The following is a 21,323-nucleotide window of genomic DNA, read 5'->3' on the forward strand; positions in this document are numbered from 1 at the left end:
TTCAATTGATGTTTCGGAAACTACTGGAACATAAAGCTATATAGTCAGACGGTTGGTAAAGCAATTTCAACAACGATCCGGAAACCGGAAGTAGTCGAAATAATGATAGATATTTCGAAAAAAAAAGAAAAAAATGGTTGTGTTGGAAAAAACCTCGATTTCTCCGCCCAATATTAATGGATTAAACGAATTAAGCTTTCGTTGAGTGGCCCGAGGAATGGACTGTCGTATGATGCCCAATTTATACGGATACTATGACCAAGCAGCAAAATATGACAAGCTGAAAATCAAGTATTTTCTGATTTGGAGCGTTTTTGGACGCCTTTATCTCAAAAACTTAACCTACAATTTTTTTTTAACTTTCTCTATCGAGACTCCATTCAATAGTCTTGTGCATGAAACCATCCAATAACACTTTGAAATGTCTGGAAGAGGATAAAAAAAGGGACTGAAAATCGAAAAAAGTCGAAAATTCGTGAAATTTTGGAAAATGCTATATTATTTTATTATTTAATCAGATTTTTACGAAAAGGTTACACATTCAGATAGCTGACCTAATTACGATTCTAACGATGTAAAATATGTATTGAGTTATTGAAATTTAATTTTCGATATTTTGACATTTTTTAATTTTTGGCACTTTTGAACATAGGATTTCTCAGGGCCATTTTATCTGATCAGATAATGTAATATATCATTACAGAGCCCTGTGGCTATCTAATTGCCCAAATTGGTTATTAAAACTATCCCAACATTAATATCCATACCGGACGTATTCAAAAAATGAAGAAAAAGGTTACAAAAAATTAGCGCTCTTGCGAAAAACTTGATTTCTCCATCAGATCTTAGTGGACCAAAGAACTAAAGTGGTTCTGGATAGCCCCATTAATGGACTATCATACGACATCTAAATGATACGATTTAGATGGCTAGAAAATAAATTATGGTACGCCGAAAATCTAGTATTTTCTGTTTTGGAGCATTTTGAGAGGCCTTTTTCTCAAACACAACAACTACGTTTCTTCTTAAACTTTTTTTTACTCAGTGACAAGTAAATGGTAAGAATTTGCGGGTTAGGCAATATATAATGGAGCGCTGAAAATCTATTATTTTCCTTTTTGGAGCCTATTCAGAAGCTTTTATTTCGAAAACTTCTCTTATTTCCTTTCTTAAATTCTGTTACTTAGAGTCCTAATGGTGGTCTATGGTGTGAATCCAAATTTAAAAGCCTCAATATAGTATAAATGGTCTAAAAGGGCCACAATCTTTGAAAAACGTCGAAAAATCGTTATATCTATAAATCTGCTTCTAATGGTATAAGGGAGGTAAAACTGTCCAATGGATCTTTCTGAAACTTCTGGTACATGAAGTCAAGTTCCCATACCACTTGTTAAATCTATCCCGATAATGATCCGTAAACAGGAAGTAGTCAAAAAAATATTCGATATTTAAAAGAAAAAAGACTGTAAAAATATCGGTGCTCTTGCAACAATCAAGATTTCATCGTCGGGTGGGACCGGATCAAAACATCTAAAGTATTGTTTGGTAGCTAGATAAATGGGCTATTGTATGACACACTTCCTGTCTGATTCCTGAAAGCCGGTTCAGTGCTGCTTGCCGGTCTAGTTTAGGATTATTTTCCAGAATGATAATTAAAAAAAAAGAATTTTCCTAAAAAATATTCCGGCCAGATGTGCACAAATATTGTAGTTAAAAAGTTAAGTTCATAAGACAAAGAAGTCAGATGATCGGTGAATTGTTCCCTTTTAAATAGATGCTGTGTGTTTATGTTTCATTGCCTGACAACCTATCGTTACTGACCAAACTATCCAAGGTTATCATCAAAATGTTAAAATTTATTACTTATTTTACTGTCTGTAGTCTGCCAACAAAGCCACAATTCCTAAAGAACCAATTCATAGAATAACAAATAATCATCCCAGAACTCACGATTCACCATTCTATGGACCACAACCAGTTAAACCACTAGCCCGACTTATTATAACTAAAGACAAGGAATGGTGTAGTGGGGATGATGGTAAACCCGCTTCAGCAGAATTATCTCCTTCTACTGATGAACTGGTTAGCAAAATGAAGAAAAAGATGATGATGAAAAAGAAATTTGGTAAGTTTGAAGCCATATTTCGAGCTGATTGTTATACCCCAAGTTATCATGTAGTCAGGCCTGCAGCCAAAATTTCTAGCGTGAAGTTCCGCTACATGGTCCTCCCAAACAAACTAACTATACATTTTTGGAAAGCTTTTAACGCCAGGAACACAAATCCAGAGAGTTCCAAGCAAAAAGTCTGCACTAACTCGATTGAGGGCCAGAGGAAAATTGTGATAATTGTCAAGTAAATGCTATATTTATACTAATAATTGTGAAGTTGACATAAAATTAAATATTGGCCAAAACACCTGATGCCTTCATCCTATGCAAAGAATATGCTGTTGGTTAAATTTTGATTTAAAGCAAAATGCAGAAAACATAATGGACAAGGAAACATTCAGAATTTCGGAAATCAATTTATGGTAAAAGGAGTTATTTCCCTTTATGGAAAATATCAATAATTATTGATAACAGTAAAGGGATTTAACTACAGACAAGGGCCTATATAAGTTCAATCTTTTTTTTTTCAGATAGAATTTGAAGCTAAAGGTCTAACAAATATTTAACTGAAACATAGCATATACAGATATTTAGTTTTCTCACTAAAATAGATATGGCCAAAACTAAATAATACTGTAATAGGAATGACAACATTGTAATGAAGAAAAAAGAAATCAAATGGAATTTAATGTCTTACTGTTCTCCATCAACCCGTATAATGAAGATGGGCTTACGTCATACATTATTGTTTGAGTGCCGGGGGGGGGGGGGGGGGGGGGGCATTGTACGTGTACAACTAGTATGTTTCCCCTTGTCTGTGGCTCTCTAATTAGGAGGTCTGGGGTTTGATTGATGTCTTGACCTAAACAGTTCCCCAAACTTTCCAGCGTTGTTTCCCCTTGTCAGTGGTGCAGGGAGGGGGGGGGGCTGTGATGGGCAGCGTCCAGTTATTCGAATGGAATGTAAAACTGACGTGCACGTAAAAGAACTTTACATTCGAAATAAAGAGTAGACCGTAATGTATGGCGGGCGTATGTACATCTTCATTATGACAGTTGATTTTTTTTCTCTCTTCATTACAATTGCCACTCACTTACAGTATTATTTAGGTTTTGACATATATCTATTTTAGTGAGAAAATTACATATAGATGCTTTGTTTGAATTCAAATATTTGTTAGGAATTTAGCCCCAAATCTAATCTGAACTAAAAGTTTACATATATATATTTGTAGAAATACTGTTTTGGGAGAGCTTATATGCCCGCCCACATGTATTTCAGTTTTTCGGGCACAAGCTTCAGAGAATGGAGAAAGCGATCATATCTCATGGAAATATAACTGTATATTTGTGTAATTAATTCAAAATAAACAACCATCACAGCTTTGTGGAAAATTCATTTTAGTTAATGATTGATTTATTCAAAAAGTTTGGGTGACAAATTTTTCAGGCAGATAGGCTCAAACCCCCACCCCCACCCCAACTGAGATTAGCCCCCTTAATCTGTGTAAGTGTAGTAAATGTGAAAAAGAAACAGAACTTTCTTGCATGTTTATACATGTAGTGACTGTTACCAATTGCAAACAGTTGACAGAAAGGGAGATAACTCTCTATTACCGTTGATGGATTTCCAAAATTCTGTATGTTCCCTTGTCCATTATATTTTCTGCATTTTTATACGCCCACATGGAAATGTGGTCGTATACTGCCATCGCCCCCGTCCGTCGGTCTGTCCGTCCATCGTCCACAATTTCTTGTGAACACTCTACAGACTACATTTATCATCTGATTGTTTTGAAATTGATATATGTTGTTTGCATTAGTGAGATGAAGAAGCCTATTTAATTTCAAGAACTTCCGTTAATTTCTTCTGGAGTTATGGCCCTTGTTTCACTTTGTTGCACCTTGTGAACGACAAAAGTTATCAACCGATCTGTATGAAATTTATATGCATCATTTAAATTAGTAAAACAAAGAAGCCTATTGAATTTCAGCGATTTCCGTTAATTACATCTAGAGTTATGGCCCTTGTTTCACTTTGTTGAATCTTGTGAACGCTCTAATGACAAAAGTTATCAACCGATCTGTATGAAATTGATATGCATCATGTAAATAAGTGAAATGAAGAATCCTACTGAATTTCAGCAATTTCCGTTAATTTCCTCTGGAGTTATGGCCCTTGTTTCACTTTGTTGCACCTTGTGAACGCTCTAATGACAAAAGTTATCAACCGATCTGTATGAAATGTATATGCATCATTTAAATTAGTAAAACAAAGAGGCCTATTGAATTTCAGCGATTTCCATTAATTACATCTAGAGTTATGGCCCTTGTTTCACTTTGTTGAATCTTGTGAACGCTCTAATGACAAAAGTTATTATCCGATCTGTATGAAATTTATATACATCATTTAAATTAGTAAAACGAACAAGCCTATGGAGTTTCAGCAAATTTTCGTTAATTACATCTAGAGTTATGGCCCTTGTTTCACTTTGTTGAATCTTGTGAACGCTTGAACAACAAAAGTTATCACCTTATCTGTATGAAATTCATATGCATCATTTAAATTAGTGAAATGAAGAAGCCTATTGAATGTCAGCAATTTCTGTCAATTACGTCTAGAGTTATGACCCTTGATTTACTTTGTTGAACTTTGTGAATGTTCGAACGACAAAAGTTATCATCCAATCTGTATGAAATTTATATGCATTATTTGAATTAGTAAAACAAAAAAGCCTGTCGAATTGCAACAATTTCTGTAGATTACTTCCAGAATTACAGCCCTTGTTTTAGTTTTTAGAACCTTGTGAACAATCAAACGCCGAAAATTATAATGTCATCTGCATGAAATTGTCTATTAAATCCCCCTAATTACCTACAAAAGAATAAATATGTGACAACCCTTGTCGACTGCTCGGACGATTTAGCTGCTGTGGGCGTATGTTTTGTTGCCTGGCAACCTATCTTGATTTAAATCAAAATTTAACCAATAGCATATTCTTTGCCTTGGATGAAGGCATCGGGTGTTTTCGCCAATATTTAATTTTATGTCAACTTCACAATTATTAGTATAAATATAGCATTTATTTGACAATTGTCACAATTTTCATCTGGCCCTAAATCGAGTTAGTGCAGACTTTTTGCTTGGAGCTCTCTGGATTTGTGTTCCTGGCGTTCAAAGCTTACCAAAAATGTATAGTTTGTTTATTTGGGAGGACCATGTAGCGGAATTGTGTTTCTAAGCAAGCTAGAAATTTTGGCTGCAGGCCTGCCTATCCATGTTTACATCTGTTTCTGCAGCAGAATTCATAATCAGATTGAAACAAATTAACACAACTTGTGGGAGGGTAATGAAACTTGGTGTATAGTTCGATCTTGGTAATTTCTGCTTAGACGAAGTGTAGATAAGCAGTTAGAGTGCTTGATGCTTTATAAAAAGATAAATGGTTGATTAGTTGGTCATCTATTTGTTTTGTATTTGCTGAAGATGCTATTGAAATTAACAAGAAGTCATGGCTAAGATATAATAATATTTGATAAATTCATATACTAATTAATCATTAGTACTGCTACATAACACATGAAGTGATGTGGTTATCAAAGCTAAGTTATGTTGTTGACTGATATTAATTTTCATGTTGACGTAGATTGTCGTCGCCCCTGTCCGTCCATCCGGACGTTGATCCACAATTTGTTTGTGGACACTCAACAGGTCACAATTTTTATTCGATTTTGACGAAACTTAAAATATAGGTCTATCTCCCAAAGATCTCGGTTTCTTTCAATATTGGCATATATTGCACCATAACTTCATGGATTATGGCCCCTGATTGTACGAAAAATCATGTTTTTAGCTTGTGGACACTCTAGAGGTCACAATTTTTATCTGATTTTGATAAAACTTGAAATGCATGTTTATAACCCAAAGATCTTGGTTTCTTTCGACATTTGCTCATATCGAATCGTAACTTCCTTAATTATGGCCCCTGATTGTACGAAAAATCGCGTTTTTAGCTTGTGGTCCCTCTAGAGGTCACAATTATTATCCAATTTAAAAAAACATCACCGTTACACTGTAATGACGCCTGAGTTTGAATTTCGTGAAAATTGGACCCAAACTGCCGGACAAAATATCCGCCCTGCGTACGCAAATAGTGTAAAAATATGGTATCTCAAGGTTGTGAAACCTCTAGAGGTCATAATTTTGATCCGATTTTCATGAAACTTGAAATGCATGTTTATAACCCAACGATCTGGGTTCCTTTCAAAATTTGAGCATATCGGATCATAGTTTCCTGAATTATGGCCCTTGATTGTACGAAAAATCGCGTTTTTAGCTTGTGGTCACTCTAGAGGTAACAATTTTTATCCGATTTAAAAAAATATATATCACCGTTACACCCGGAGTTCAAATTTCGTGAAAATCGGACCAAAATTGCCAGACAATATGGCCGCCTCTGATACGCAAATAGTATAAATATATTATATATCAAGGTTGTGGACCCTCTAGAAGTCACAATTTTTATCTGATTTTGATGAAACTTGAAATATATCTCTATATAACCCAAAGATCTTGGTTCTTGTCAATATTCACGCGTAACGGATTGTAACTTCCTGAATTACGGCCCTTGATTGCACAAAAGATCGCTTTTTGTTTTAGCTTGTTCTCTATCCATCTCTTGCAAAATGTGGGCGTATCCTGCCTGGAAGCCGCTGATTGTCAATAACCACATCATTTATGTTTCAGAACTAGAAAAATGTTCAACAAGTCTATGGTCAGAATGGAATGAATGTTCAAACCCTTGTGGAGCTGGTATGAGGTTACGACAGAGAGGATTAAAAAATTCTGCGGTTACTGAGTCTATGTGTAATGTTGACTTAATGGAAAAAGAAACATGTATTGGAGATTGTTCAAATATGGCAGGCAAAAGAAAGAAAATATCGGATGATTTTGAGTTTAAAGTAGACACATCAGCCCACAATGCTGACAACATTTGTGCCGTTACACCATGGTCAGAGTGGTCCCCTTGTAGTGCCACGTGTGGATTAGGAATGAAAGAAAGATGGAGAATGTTCTTGAGTAAATCAGAGAAAACATTATCCTGTGGTTTTCACTTGATGGAAAAAGATCTGTGTAGAGGAGAAATCTTTGATTGTAGGAAAGCTTTGATGATGAAAGATTTTTCTGGTAAGACTTATTCTTTATGTTTTATGGTTTAAAATTCTTTTATTAATTGTTCCTCGTGTTTAATGAATTTTAAGAAAATTTGCAACTTTGTAGGTATCTCCTCTTTTCTTTTTGTTTTTTTGTTGATAGTTATCAGGCACATAGTCATTACAATGTCCGGCTTATCTAATCTTATAGTATTCTGAGGTTATTGGTGAATCAATTAGTGATGGTCTGATAATCGGTTTCAACATCGGTAATTGGCCGATGATAAGTGGCCTGTCGGGAGAAATTGGTATCGGCCGTTACATGGCCATTTTGCCAATACTGGAGTTGCCAATATCTGTTCAAAACGACTCGGTAAATACCTTTAAAATATTATTCGAGTTGTGAACAAATCATTATTTTGCTTGACACAGGGTACATCTAAGAAGTCATGAGCATGGCAACCGAAATAAAAGGTTATTTCAGTTGCCATGCTTGTTGTGCTATTTAGATGTACCGGTAATAGTAATACAAGACTCTCATACAGGCCGTAAAAAGTAAAGAATAAACAGTACAAAATCCTTACCGGTCTCCTTTATCTAAATTGCCACGCGCACGGCAACCGAAATAAAAGTTTTATATTTCGGTTGCCGTGCACGTTGCTAATATAAGACCCTCATATAGGGGCCGTGAAAGGGAAAGAATAAACAACAAAATCCTTACCGATCTCCATTATTTTTAAACCTCCACATTTATAATGTGGACGTATATTGCCAGTCGCCCCTGTCTGTGTGTACGTGTGCGTTTGTGGATGGTCCTTCTTGAGGACACACATAATGATTTAAACCTATTTGCGGACATGGCCAGAACCGAGGATGTCCTCGATTTGATCTGGCAATCCAGGCATGCTCAGAAGCCCCAAAGTAGATATATCTGTAAAAATCACTTGATTATAATTCATACCTCGATAATACGGTTGTGTACCGTCAGGGTGTTTGGTGTGTTTAGCGTTTTTTATCAAGAAAAATTGTTGTGCTAAATTTAAGATGTCCTTGTTTATGCCAATTAATACAAGGTCCTCGGTTATATTAATGGTTACACAACACAAACACAAATGGTCACATGACAGTCAATTCACAGAGTGACGAAGTTTTGGTTCCTAGTATTAAATGCTGTGTCTTACATTCAGTAACAGATAAATGTGGTGACTTATAAATATACATGCCGTGTTTAACAGTACCAGATAAAAATGTTGTCTAATGTTACACATTTTAAGTAATGGCCATGTAATGAGTAATGGAAGATTTCAAAAGTAATGAGTAATGGAAATGTAAATAATTACATTCCCAAAATCATGTTATGGTTTTCAATTACATTTCAATTACTTTTCAATTACATTTTATGTCACATATAAATATTTCCAATATGACAAGCCTCAAATTTTATAGCACGAAAGAAGTAATTAAGTGTATCCAATTCATTATAATTTTAAAAAAAGATTTAAATCAGTTTTAACAAATTATAAGAAGAATAAGAAGGTGTTAAACATTTTCTTTTATTACTTTTTATATAGGACCCTTTTTTAAGACATGCAACATGTAAATTGTAATCAAAGATTAGTAGTAATTTGCAGCCAATCACTCAGTCAATCAATCAATCAGTCAGTTAGATTAAAAGACAATAAATAGTCTTACTGCACTTTAATCTTAATCTCAAGGTAACAAGTGACAAACCAAACAATGGCCTTCAAGTATCACATCATTTTATGGTTACTTAAAACTAATATATATTTTGGTTTTGAGTCATGCTGTATAAGTTATCATACAATATTTATAGACAAACTATTTGGATTGATTCAAAATTTAAAAAAAAAATACTTAAAAGAAAATACAGTTAATTAACTATACTTTTGATTCATTTTTCAAGTCATACAGTGAAAATGTCAGTTTTTGTCACCACTGCCCGTCAAAATAAAATTTGCCTTGATGTAATAATTGCTAGAAACAACAATTCATAGACAAATATCTATTAAGTGAATCAAGGATTATTTTGAGTTTGATTGGTAATGGTAATTAATTACTTTCAATGTAATGGGTAATGGTAATTAATTACATTTCTACAAATGAGAAAGTCATTGTTATGATTACATTTAAACAGTAATGGTAATGTAATTAATTACATTGGCAATGTAATGGCCCCTCCCTAGTTGTCTTACAGTAACAGGTACATGTGTTGTTTTACAATACATATCACGGACATGATGTTGGTCTTAGTAATAGATGCGTCAGTCAGTAAGAGATAACGGAGCAACGTATACATGTCGTGTATTGCAGTCAGCAACACTTGCATTTCTTAAGGTCAGCAACGGCTGCCAACAGTATCTTAGAATTCGTAACAGTTAAATGTCATGTGACAGCTACAGTCAGTAGCAGATGCACATACATGTTGGGTTGTACGGATAGTAATGGATACAAGTACACAGGGTGTCTTACAATCATAACTCAGTTACAATCTTACAATCAGTAGTAACAGGTGCATGCTGTGTCCTATGGTCAGTAACAAATAAACAAAGTGTAACAGGCTAACAGGGTGTCTTATCAATACATATACACGCTATGTTCTACAGTCAGTAACAGTTGCACGGCCTATTACAGTAACAGATGCACCGGGAATCTTAATCAGTAATTTATTCACATTGTGTATGTATATTATCTATTTAGGTTCGAATATACCATAAAGCTAGTTGGAGGATAACAACTGTTTATTCACTTGAACTGGCTACATAATACACATGTTTTCTAAAAACCCCAAAAGATGACCTTGACCTTATCAAGGCTGTATTAATATTCTGGAATAGTACACTAAAATTTGGGAACGGTACATATAGCATGAAACGTAATATTATGTCATATGTTTACATCTCCCCTTTTATGATATACTTTATAACTACTAGAACTAAATATAAAACATTTTCTAAAATGCTTATTAAAACTATTGTAATACTACTTGGACGGATTAAATAACAAAGCTGACTAGACAAACTAAATATGACGGAATAAGTTACACATCGTGTTTGTTATTTGGCTTTACAATGCGACCGGATCTGGTTTTAGTCGAATCGTTTTGAACAGGTTTTATAAATGATCTGTTTCGATGGAATTTTGAGCCATTATCATTAGATACAATATAAGATCTGGGAGTGTCAGCTTTATCATTTATTACAGCTGGGTTCCAAGTTTTGGAATTCTGATCAAATACAACAACTTTCTAATTTGGACTTAATTCACATTTATCATTATTAGTGTTTCTTTTATCATACTGATATTTTTGTATGTTTTGCCTTTCATGTAAATGATCTATATAATCATCATTAGTTTTGTTTCTTTGAAGTCTACCTATAGAAGGGACAAGAGTTCTATAATTGCGATTATTTAATAATACACAAGGAGCAGGGAGTTTATTATTAATAGGGGTGGTTCTGTAACTTAACAGTGCAAGATATACATCTTCATTAGCCGTTTCTGATTTTTTCAGTATAGCTTTTATAGTCTGAACCATTCTTTCAATAAACCCATTTGATTGAGGATATAAAGGTGAACTAGTAATATGCTCTATTCCCCACTGATCACTCTTTAGATTGTTGCTTACTAAATTGAATACATATGGAGCAATTTTTGCATAATGATTTTATATCATTTGAGATACCAGGCCAGAAAATACATTCTTTAGCCTTTAATAGACATTTCGCTGTACCTAAATAACCCTGATGGATAGTATCGAGCATTTGATTGCGTAATTTTGGAGGTACAATTATTCTATACCCTTTCAGTATAATACCGTTTTCAACCGATAAGCTTTCTCGATATGTCCAAAAGTCTTTTAAGTCAGAGGGACATTTATTAATAAATTTAGGCTAACCTTCATAAATCATAGCTTTGAGTTGAGCTAGTACAGGATTATCATTTGTCAATTGCCTAATTTCTTCTAGCTTTGCAGGGCTTGTTGGTAAATATTCAGTGACTAAATCAACATTGATCACTTGCATTTCATCATCAACAGTAGGCATGTCCATAGCACTGACACGTGACAATGCATCGGCTATGACATTATCTTTGTCCTTAATATAGCGAATTACCACATCATACCGTGCAATTTGCAACAATAGCCTTTGCAATCTCTGAGATGCATTCGAAATAGGGTTCTTCCAAATACTTTCCAAAGGTTTATGATCTGTATCTATAATTACATGTTTAAAATATACAAAGTGATGGAACTTTTTTACTGACCAGGCAATAGCCAAAAGTTTCCTTTCTATGTTACTATAACGCTTTTCCGCATCACTTAATGAATAACTACCATAACATATTGGTTTACCCTCTTGTAGTAACACACAACCTAAGCCTTTCAGACTAGCATCAGATTGAATTATGTTAGGTTTATTAGGATCGTAAAAGGCTAAAACAGGTGTATGTGTTATTATCTGTTTTAGTTTGTTAAATGATTGTTCATGATCCGGTTGCCACACAAAAGGAACATTGTGTTTGAGCAACTGCCTTATAGGTTCCGAAACTTGTGCAATGGCAGGTGAAAATCTATGTAGATAATTAATCATGCCTAAAAATGACTGGAGTTCTGCAAGATTATTTGGGGGTTTCATATCTATGATTGATTTTACTTTTTTATCATTGACTTTTAATCCTTCCTCTGTCCATTTGTGACCAAAGAATGATGCTTCCTTAACTTTGAACTGAAACTTTTCAGGATAAAACTTAACATCATTTTTACATGCAGTATCTAAAATATTAACAATATTAGTATCATGATCTAATTCATTTAAACCATATACAAAAGTATCGTCTGCGATACCGGTTAAACCGTTTAGTTTACCAAAAATATGATCCATTTTTTCTTGAAATATGTCTCCACTAACACTTAACCCATACGGTAATCGTGTCCAACGATATTTGCCCCATGGTGTATTGAATGTGCACAGTCTGCTACCCTCCTTCATCAAGTCGTACTTGCCAGTACCCGTTACTAGCATCTTTATCTAAGATACTAAAAAATTTTGCCCCACTTAACTTAGGAATTACATCTTAAATTGTCCTAACATAATAGGGGTTCCGCATAAGAGCAGAATTGAGGTCACAGGGGTCTAAACACATTCTAATTGTATAATTTGGTTTTGGGGTGATTACGGACGAATTTATCCAACTCGTAAATTCGTCCTTTACTTGGCACAAAACACCTAAATGTTCTAAGCGAGTCAGTTCATCTTGATAAAGTTTTTGCACATGTACTGGAACTTGTCTTGGTGCATGTTGAACAGGAATAATTTCCTTATTTACACAAAGATGATAAGGTTCACCTGGGAAACACCCGATACCTTGAAAAACATCGCTGTACTCGGTCAGTAAATACTCTTTGGTAAGAGGAAATGGATGTTTGAACCCATTAACATCAAACAGCTTGGCTTGGTTTTTATCTTGTTCAACATCTACGGCACTAACTTTGACTTCCCAATTTAATTTAATTAGGTCTAACTCTTGAGCGAGAACATTGCCGATGATAACTGGACCGTCTTGTTCTACAACTTCAAAATCTGACAGTTTTGACTTTCCACTGGGTACATTAACCAAAATGGAACAAAGACCTTTGCTCTGTATTTCTGTTCCACCAAATGCAAAAAGTTTAAACTTCGAACGGTTTAGCTTTTGTTGGGTTGGGTGCATTTTGGTATAAAGTTTATTCGGTAAGATATTTGTTTCTGCACCGAAATCTATTTTAGACAGTTCTTGAACGTTGTATAAGTTGTTAGCGTCTGCGAAATCAACTTTTAACAAGGCCTTTTCTTTACATGGGACAGGACTTATAACTGCAGATACCTTATCATCATCGACTTCCACTTGTATAGGACCCAAGAAAACTGGACAATATTCTTCATTATCCTTATAATTTATTTCTGCCACTTCTTTTTTGTTTGTTCTGCAATAATCAGCAAAATGTCCTTGCTTGCCACATATTCTACAGTTGTAGTTTCTTGCAGGACAAAACTGTTTTGAGTGTGGTTTGTTTCCACATCGACCACACTGATTATTTAAACTACCACTAAACTTTGCTGGTGGCAACCTTTGTTGCGGTACAGGAGCATACTTTGATTGTTTATGTTTGTTATAACTTTTCTTCTTGTTAATTGGCATAACAGAGGCAGAGTCATTCATTTTGATTGTCCTGTTTTCAATTATTGCCATCTGTTCATTGGCTGACTCTTCGGCTTTAGCCAGTCTTTTAGCTTTTTCAAAAGTTAAATCATTACCAATTTTGAGACACTCCTTTCATACACGGTCTGATTTGAAAGAAAAAAACATAAAATCTCTCAAGAACCGTTCATTGTGCTCTTCAGAGTAGTTAGCTTCTTTTAGTAAGTTTCTGAGTTTGGCGATGCATTCTTCTAGGGACAAACTATCCTGTTTAAAATTGTGAAGTTTCCAGGACGCCATTAAATCGTTAGATTGGGGTTTGGCGAATTCTTCAAAACGATTCCAAAAATTTTGCAAAACCTTTTGGTCATTTTCTCCCAAACTCCAACTCCAACTGGTTCCACACCAGTTAACAGATACTTGCATTTAATTTCTTCTTCCAGCTTATTCATCGGGCCGGTAAACAGTATTTCACATTGCTGCTTCCATAACTTGTATTTGGGGTATAAACCCTCATCTTTATTCCAGTCTATTGCCGGACCTTTATCTAAGGCGTTTTTGTGAACCGATTAGATTAGACCGATTAGCTATTATACGCATTTGTGAACCAAGTTGATTATGCTAATTGTTACATTTATGAGACGATTTAACTCAACTGATTAGGTAAATTGACCTAATCGTCCCAGGAGGTGTTTAGGCGATTAGATTTGACTTTTTCAAAATGGCGGAATGTTCAACGTTGTAAGTAATTTTTAATGCTTATTGTTGTTTTTCTCCATAAAAAATGTTTTTTTAAAACGCATTTGACGTGTTTAATGTTAACTTTATAGTCCACAAGAATGTTAGATCACCTCTAAGCAATTTTATTCATTTACAGTTTTTTCAATATATTCCTCGATCCTAGGTTTTCTCAGTAAACTTTTTACATGTTTTGTCACTTCAGTTTTCAAAAAAATACTTGAACTTGTTGGACATAGGAGATTGTTTCTAACGGCAACCATTTTTCCTTTTTTGCGTGGATAACCTTCATTTGTCTTTAACAAGTCATCAATAATTAGCAGAGACAATTTTTTTTTTCTGATCGGTGTCCGTGATGGCAGCCATCTTACCAAATCATAATTATCAAATTTCACATTTGTGGACCATAGCTAATCAAATCGAAATCATACCAAATCGTACTAGCAAATCAAAACCTAATCTAATCGACTCACAAAAACGCCACTAGGAATGCAGCTTGTGCCATGGTTGCAGCCATCTTGAATCTTGTCCTTTGTTAGAAAATTCAGAGTTTCATCCACTGCAGCAATCACTAATTTAATCTTCTCAACTGAACTTTTAGGCTTTTAACAACAAATTTACTTACATCAGTAAACTTGTGCCCAGTTCTGACACCATGTATATTATCTATTTAGGTTCAAATATACCATAAAGCTAGTTGGAGGATAACAACTGTTTATTCACTTGAACTGGCTACATAATACGTGTGTTTTCTAAAAACCCCAAAAGATGACCTTGACCTTATCAAGGCTGTATTAATATTCTGGAATAGTACACTAAAATTTGGGAACGGTATATATAGCATGAAACGTAATATTATGTCATATGTTTACAGTGTATAGTTAGCTGTCAGTAACAGGTACACGGGATATCTTTAATAAATAATAGATAACAGACACACCAAGGATCAGTAATAGATACACCTTGTGTATAGATAGCTGTCAGTAACAGATACACAGGACATCTTTGATCAGTAATAGATACATGTACACCTCGTGTATAGCTGCTAGTAATAGATACACATCGTCTATAGCGGTCAATAACAGATACACAGGGTGTCTTACATTCAGTAACATAAACATGTTTTGGGTTTTGGTAAAAGAAGGATACTGCGTCTTAAAGTTAGCAACTCATATACAAGGTATCTTACAGTAACAGATACAAGGTGCGTCATAAATCAGATACATATCGTGTATAGCTGTCAGTAACAGATACACATGTCTTCAAGTAACAGATACTCAAGGAGTCTTGTCAATAGATACATGCCGTGTCTTGAAGTCAGTAGCATACATGTATAAATATGGTACAGTAAAGGATACATAGGGCATCTTAATTAATAGATACACGTCGTGTATAGTCGTCAGTTACAGATACACAGGTGGTCTTACAAACAGCAGGATAAACATTAGATGCCTTGTGTCAAAGCCAGTAACAGATATACATGTGGTGTCTTACAGGAACATATACATGTGGTGGGGTATTACACGAACATATACATGTGGTTGTGTCTTACAGGAACACATATGTGGTGGTGTCTTACAGGAACACATACATGTGGTGGTGTCGTACAGGAACATATACATGTGGTCTCTGATGGGAAGATATACATGTGTTATCTTACAATCAGTAATAGATACATGGCGTCTATAACTTTTGGTACTTGTTTTTATATGCCCACATTGAAATGTGGTCGTATATTGTCGCCCCCGTCCGTCGGTCTGTCGTCCACAATTGCTTGTGGACGCTCTATAGGCTAAAGTTAATATCCGATTGACTTTAAATTTATACACAGTGTTTAGGGTCATGAGACGAAGAAGCCTATTGATTTTCAGAGATTTTTGATTATTACTGTCGGAGTTATGGCCCTTGATCACTTCAAAAAGTCTTGTGGACGCTCTAGAAGTGAAAGTTAATACTTTATAAAAACCAAACAAATTCTAATGGTTTTCTGATAATTAGTTAATGAGTTGTTACTCTTAATCAGATTTTAATGTATTATAAATGTTTCATTACCGAAAAAAGTAAAAATATGTGACAACTCTTGTTGACTGCCCGGAATATATAGCTGCTGTGGGCGTATGTTTCGTTGCCTGGCAACCTATCTTTTTATAAGGCATAATTGTTACAAAAGTAGATATGGGTCTTACAGTCAGTAACGGCTGCCAACAGTATCTAAAATTCTTAACAGTTTCATATCATGTCACAGTTACAGTCAGGGGCATTAGGCCGCATTTCATGGGCACAAATTGTCGTTGCAAAATTATTTTCGTTCCTACAGATCTGGTCTAGAAGAAATTTGATCAGTGTTTAGTTAATATAGTGATAATCGTTTGTTGAAATGTTCACCCAAAAATTTAATAATTCTTCGATGATATTCTTCTTTGAAATCTGGATTATTTTTTGATAGTAAAATTCATAGTGCGCGAGGTCACTGGACAGAATTCAAAATTGTTCGACGAGTCACGTGATCGTTTTTTCCACAATCGACCAATCATGTTATTGTCTATATTCGCGTGTGTTGTTGGTAAACACAAAATGGCGTGCTCCACAAGGAACACATTGCAGTTATAGAATCTACACGAAATGGCAACAAAGGCTCAATTAACTTGTATTGTTCACTCAGACAGTGTGAGAAGGAAGGTGCAGAATCCTTTACAAAGACAAGGTGGGACAAGTGTCGTGAGGTAGCTATAGACTGGTTTTGATTGGATGGAAAAGACCAGTCCATTGCAGCATTTGTTGATACAAGTAACAAATGGATTGTTTACGAAGGATATTATATTGAAGATACAGTCGGCAGTGGTGTTGGATTTCACCCAACGTGTTATAGATGTTTTTTGGACAAAATAAGGCTCTTAAAATCAGTTAAAAGATGTGAGAAAGAAAGCAAAACTAGAGTGTGAGAAGGCAGCATCTACATTCAGTCCAACCGAAATTACAACTGCCACTACTGAGTATAGTACTACTATTGGGATGTGGTCATAATAAATTTTACCAAACATTATTTACCTTTGATAAATATAACAACTGACTATAAGTATATTAATCATTCGACGAAAATAACAATTCACTCATAACATAATCATTTAAACCCAGTTTCATCTAACCATCCTTAAAAATGCTCTTTGATAATTTCTGTAATCAACAAGATATGACTCATGACCACTTTATTCTACCTAGTAATTAAGGTGCATCATGTATTCAAACCATAAGTCCCGAAAAATTTGTGAATGAAAGAATTGAATATAACCATCCAAGTCGACCCAGAACATTGCATGCTGTGATTCAAAGGAAAGAGGGGGGTACCAATTAATCAACGGTTTGGATAACCCCTAATTAAGTACTTCACACCCATGTAATCTAATTAACTCATTGACCCCTAGACTTAATTCATTATCTACTACCGTCAGCATATCAATCATTTCAATATCAGGGTGGTAACTATTTATATTGTTCCATATCCAACCCCCAGGGGCAGAGCCACGCCCAATTTTTGCATTTATCGTCTACAGACTGCAATTCTGAATGGATCATCTTGGAACTTTGCATATTTATTCCTTATACCGTAAAGATAGCGACTATTTATTTTGGTGCATGCCCTGGCCAATTGGGGTAGTGTCACACAGTCACACCCACTTTTTTGTTAATATTTTGTCTGTAAATTTGGCAAAACAAACGCCTATCCTTCTTTGCCTCTTGTCATATTACAGCCATTTCATATTTCATACTCCTCATTTTAAAAAGTACCATATCAATCAAAGCAGGAATGTGGACATATATTGCAGTGTTAGCGATGCTCTTGTTTAAATCCTTATTCACACACTGTTTGAGAGTTTGGGTCTCTCAATGTGATTTTTGAGAATAACATTTCTGCGCATGTGCAGACAGACATTAACTTATGACAGTCCACCCAATAAAACTTCCACCCGTTTTCAATGTGTGCTGATATTACAAGATCACAAACTAGATTAATACCTAATTAGGCTATTGAATTTTTTATTTAAATTGTTTCAAATAAGTTGTAACAAATTTATTAACTATGAAATAAACATTGGTCCTCACAATAGTTATTTCTCTATCACAATTCACAATAATAAAACTAAAGAAGATGTCAACAATGGCTCATCATTGCATACCGTGCTGGTATGAAGCGTCGCAAGACTTGCGTGTACATTTGGCTTAGTTCACTACTGGTAATGTCTGCCACTATCATTCTGAGTAGAACTTTTGGAAAAGACTGGAAAATATCACATGGTTTCAGGGGTCAAAATTCACGACGGCACCCGCGGCAATTGCCGTAGTATTTAGCGAAATTGCCGTAGAAAATAAATAATAACTACGGCATATTTAGCTGTGGTAATTTATTTAAGAATATCACGACGGCAATTTGCCGATGTTGACAATAAAATCACCGTTGTATACGTGGGTAATTCACGGCATAATCGAAAGTAGGAATTTATGATTTTGTTTCTTTCCTGAGTTCTCGTGACTGTATTTTTCTATCTGAACTAATTCTACCGTAACATCACATGCTGGTGGCTAGAATGGAAATACACATGACTCGTTGTCTAGTGTATTTAATCATTTAAGAAGTTCAAAACAATTTCCAGATATTGAGGCTATGAATAATTTACTGGAAAATATGACCAAATAAAAAAATTAGGTCGCGAAAATATTGCATATAATATAATTGTTAGCGTAAATATAGACGGGTTGTGAGAAGAAAAAAAATCCAGAGGGCGTTACATGTCCGCCGCACAATGTGCATGTAATATTATAATGCCATGCACAGGTGTGAAGTCGTGTTTTGAGAATCAATTTACGGTATTATTACAGATATTTTAGAATCAGAATTCAACGGCGAAGGTGTACCACGATACTTATATTTGGTGGAATTCACGTGGATACGGATTATAGAATTGCACGAATCTTCGTGTCGCTGAGCCAAAGCAGATTCGCGGACTTGCAACAATTTTTGAGTCTTCTGATTTCGAAGAAATAAAACGGATTCATATTACGATATTCATATGGACTGCGGTGTACGTAAATTTAAGGGTGTTGTGGTGACCTAATTCTGGACAAATTCTGTAATAATATCGATATATATGTCAAAGTTTCCCAGTTTAAAAAAATGTCGTAGTGACGAAAGTAAATTAAAAGTTTTGCCTTAGTGCAAATAAAAACTGCCGTAGTGACGAAGGAATTACTGTGGTATTTTTTGAAAAAAATGCCTTCAGTCCAATTTCACGAATTTTGACCCCTGGGTTTACGCGTGATGATTGGAATGAAGGATGATAAAAATTTTGAAATAATTTAGTGATTTGTATTGTTATGCTAGGCTACTTTAAATTTTTTACATAATTTGTATTAACAAATAATAACTCATAATATAGATCATACTTTATTAATAGACATGCAGGTGCCGTCCATGCCGATCACTTTAGGGAATTATATCATAATCAACACTTAAAATATGATAATCTTGACTTTATTAGTTAATGATACAGCAAATAATTAAGTTCATAATAGATGATGTGTATTTTTGCTTCCATAGGAAGCATGACACAATTATTACTTCAGAAACACCACATTGGTGTGTTTGATAAAATAGTACCATGCATTTCCGAACTAACAATGACAAATATCTACATAGATTATTATGACATTTTAATGTGTAATAGTTTTATATCCACCACTATCGGTAATTGTATCTGTATCGGCCGATATATTTCGCTGTTAATATCTGATATCGGTAAAACCGATAGGTGCCCTGTCAGACCATCACTAGAATCAATGCACGATCCCTTCTGGCCACAACAAATTTTACAATCTATGCATTTTGATGAGGCTTATGCCGTGATTACATTTCTGTGAATATATATAGTCCAAATATGTATAGATGGAATCAATCCTGTAAAACTGAATTTTCATTGAATTTGTCTATAATACAAATAAACTCACTTGTACAATGGAAAATTGATTTCAAAAATGATATTAACCTTCATATACTGGTTGATTTCATTGGCCGAAACCCCCTTGGGGTGTAGGGGGTGATAAGAATATACCCTTCATATGTCCTGCATGTCGTAAAAGGACGACTAAAAGGATCCCTGTAATGGGGCAACATGTTTGCCGTGCGTTGCGGCCTGTGTTGGTGGAGAGTGGAATCCTGGTAATTAAGTGGGGATTTGGCTTGCGAGCCCTTTCTCTGCAACACATTGCTTCGGCCCACAATTCACCTAGACGGGAGGTCGGAGTGACCCACTCTGATCAATTGGCTTTGGTCGTGTTTAGCTGACGAGTAGGTGCATCTTTCCCACTATTCTGTAATATATTTATTGCAGTTCTACTTTTGTGTCCTACATGTCTACTCGAAAGCAGCGGCTTGGCTCAACTAGGTACTTTGTCTAGGTACATTCCTGTCTGTCCTCGTAGGGCGTGTGCACTGGATATCCGCGCAGTAACCTGCATGGATATTGCAACCCTTTGGTGGTTGGAGAGCAGGCAGGGATGAATCTTTTCAATCAATTAAATATGTCAACCGAGGATTTAGAACCATTACCAATAAAAACTTCCTGAACCTGGCCTAGATTTCTGGTCATACAAAGTACTAACGATATAAATCTTAGTAAAACATCTCCTTTTTTGATCGCTAAAGATCTTGCTGGCTTAGCTGGCGAGCCCAAAACCATCAAGAAAATGAGAAATGGTACTTTGTTAGTGGAATGTGCTAAAGAACACATGCTACGTCATTATTAAAATCAAAAACTTTAGCCAACATTCCTATCAAAGTAGCACCGCATAACTCTCTTAATTCTTCAAGAGGTGTTATACAGTCTCAGGATTTAGAAGGCAGGTGAAAATCTCGCCTCACAGGGTGTTACCTACGTCAAACGTATTTCTATCAGACGTAATGGTATTATTATTCAAACAAACACCTATATTCTGACCTTTGATAAACCAGATCTACCTAGGATGATCAAAGCTGGTTTTCTTGCCATACCAGTTACCCCTTGCATCCCAAATCCATTGTGTTGCTTTCATTGTCAACGCTTTGGACACAGTAAAAACGTGTGTAAGGGGAA

The 21,323-nt window shown here is 35.1% G+C and overlaps 1 protein-coding gene across 2 annotated transcripts in view; it reads left to right on the top strand.

The window, feature by feature from the left end:
- Nucleotides 1–21,323, top strand: part of LOC126811161 (spondin-1) — a 247,248-nt gene that overhangs the window by 164,380 nt on the left and 61,545 nt on the right. For both annotated transcript variants that reach the window (XM_050536685.2, XM_050536686.2), the window contains exons 9-10: nt 1,882–2,125; nt 6,857–7,297. In XM_050536685.2, the coding sequence (XP_050392642.1) occupies nt 1,882–2,125; nt 6,857–7,297 (685 nt within the window). The remainder of the gene's footprint in view (nt 1–1,881; nt 2,126–6,856; nt 7,298–21,323) is intronic.

Source organism: Patella vulgata, chromosome 2 (assembly GCF_932274485.2).
Source record: "Patella vulgata chromosome 2, xgPatVulg1.2, whole genome shotgun sequence".
Classification (NCBI taxonomy): Eukaryota; Metazoa; Mollusca; class Gastropoda; family Patellidae; genus Patella; species Patella vulgata.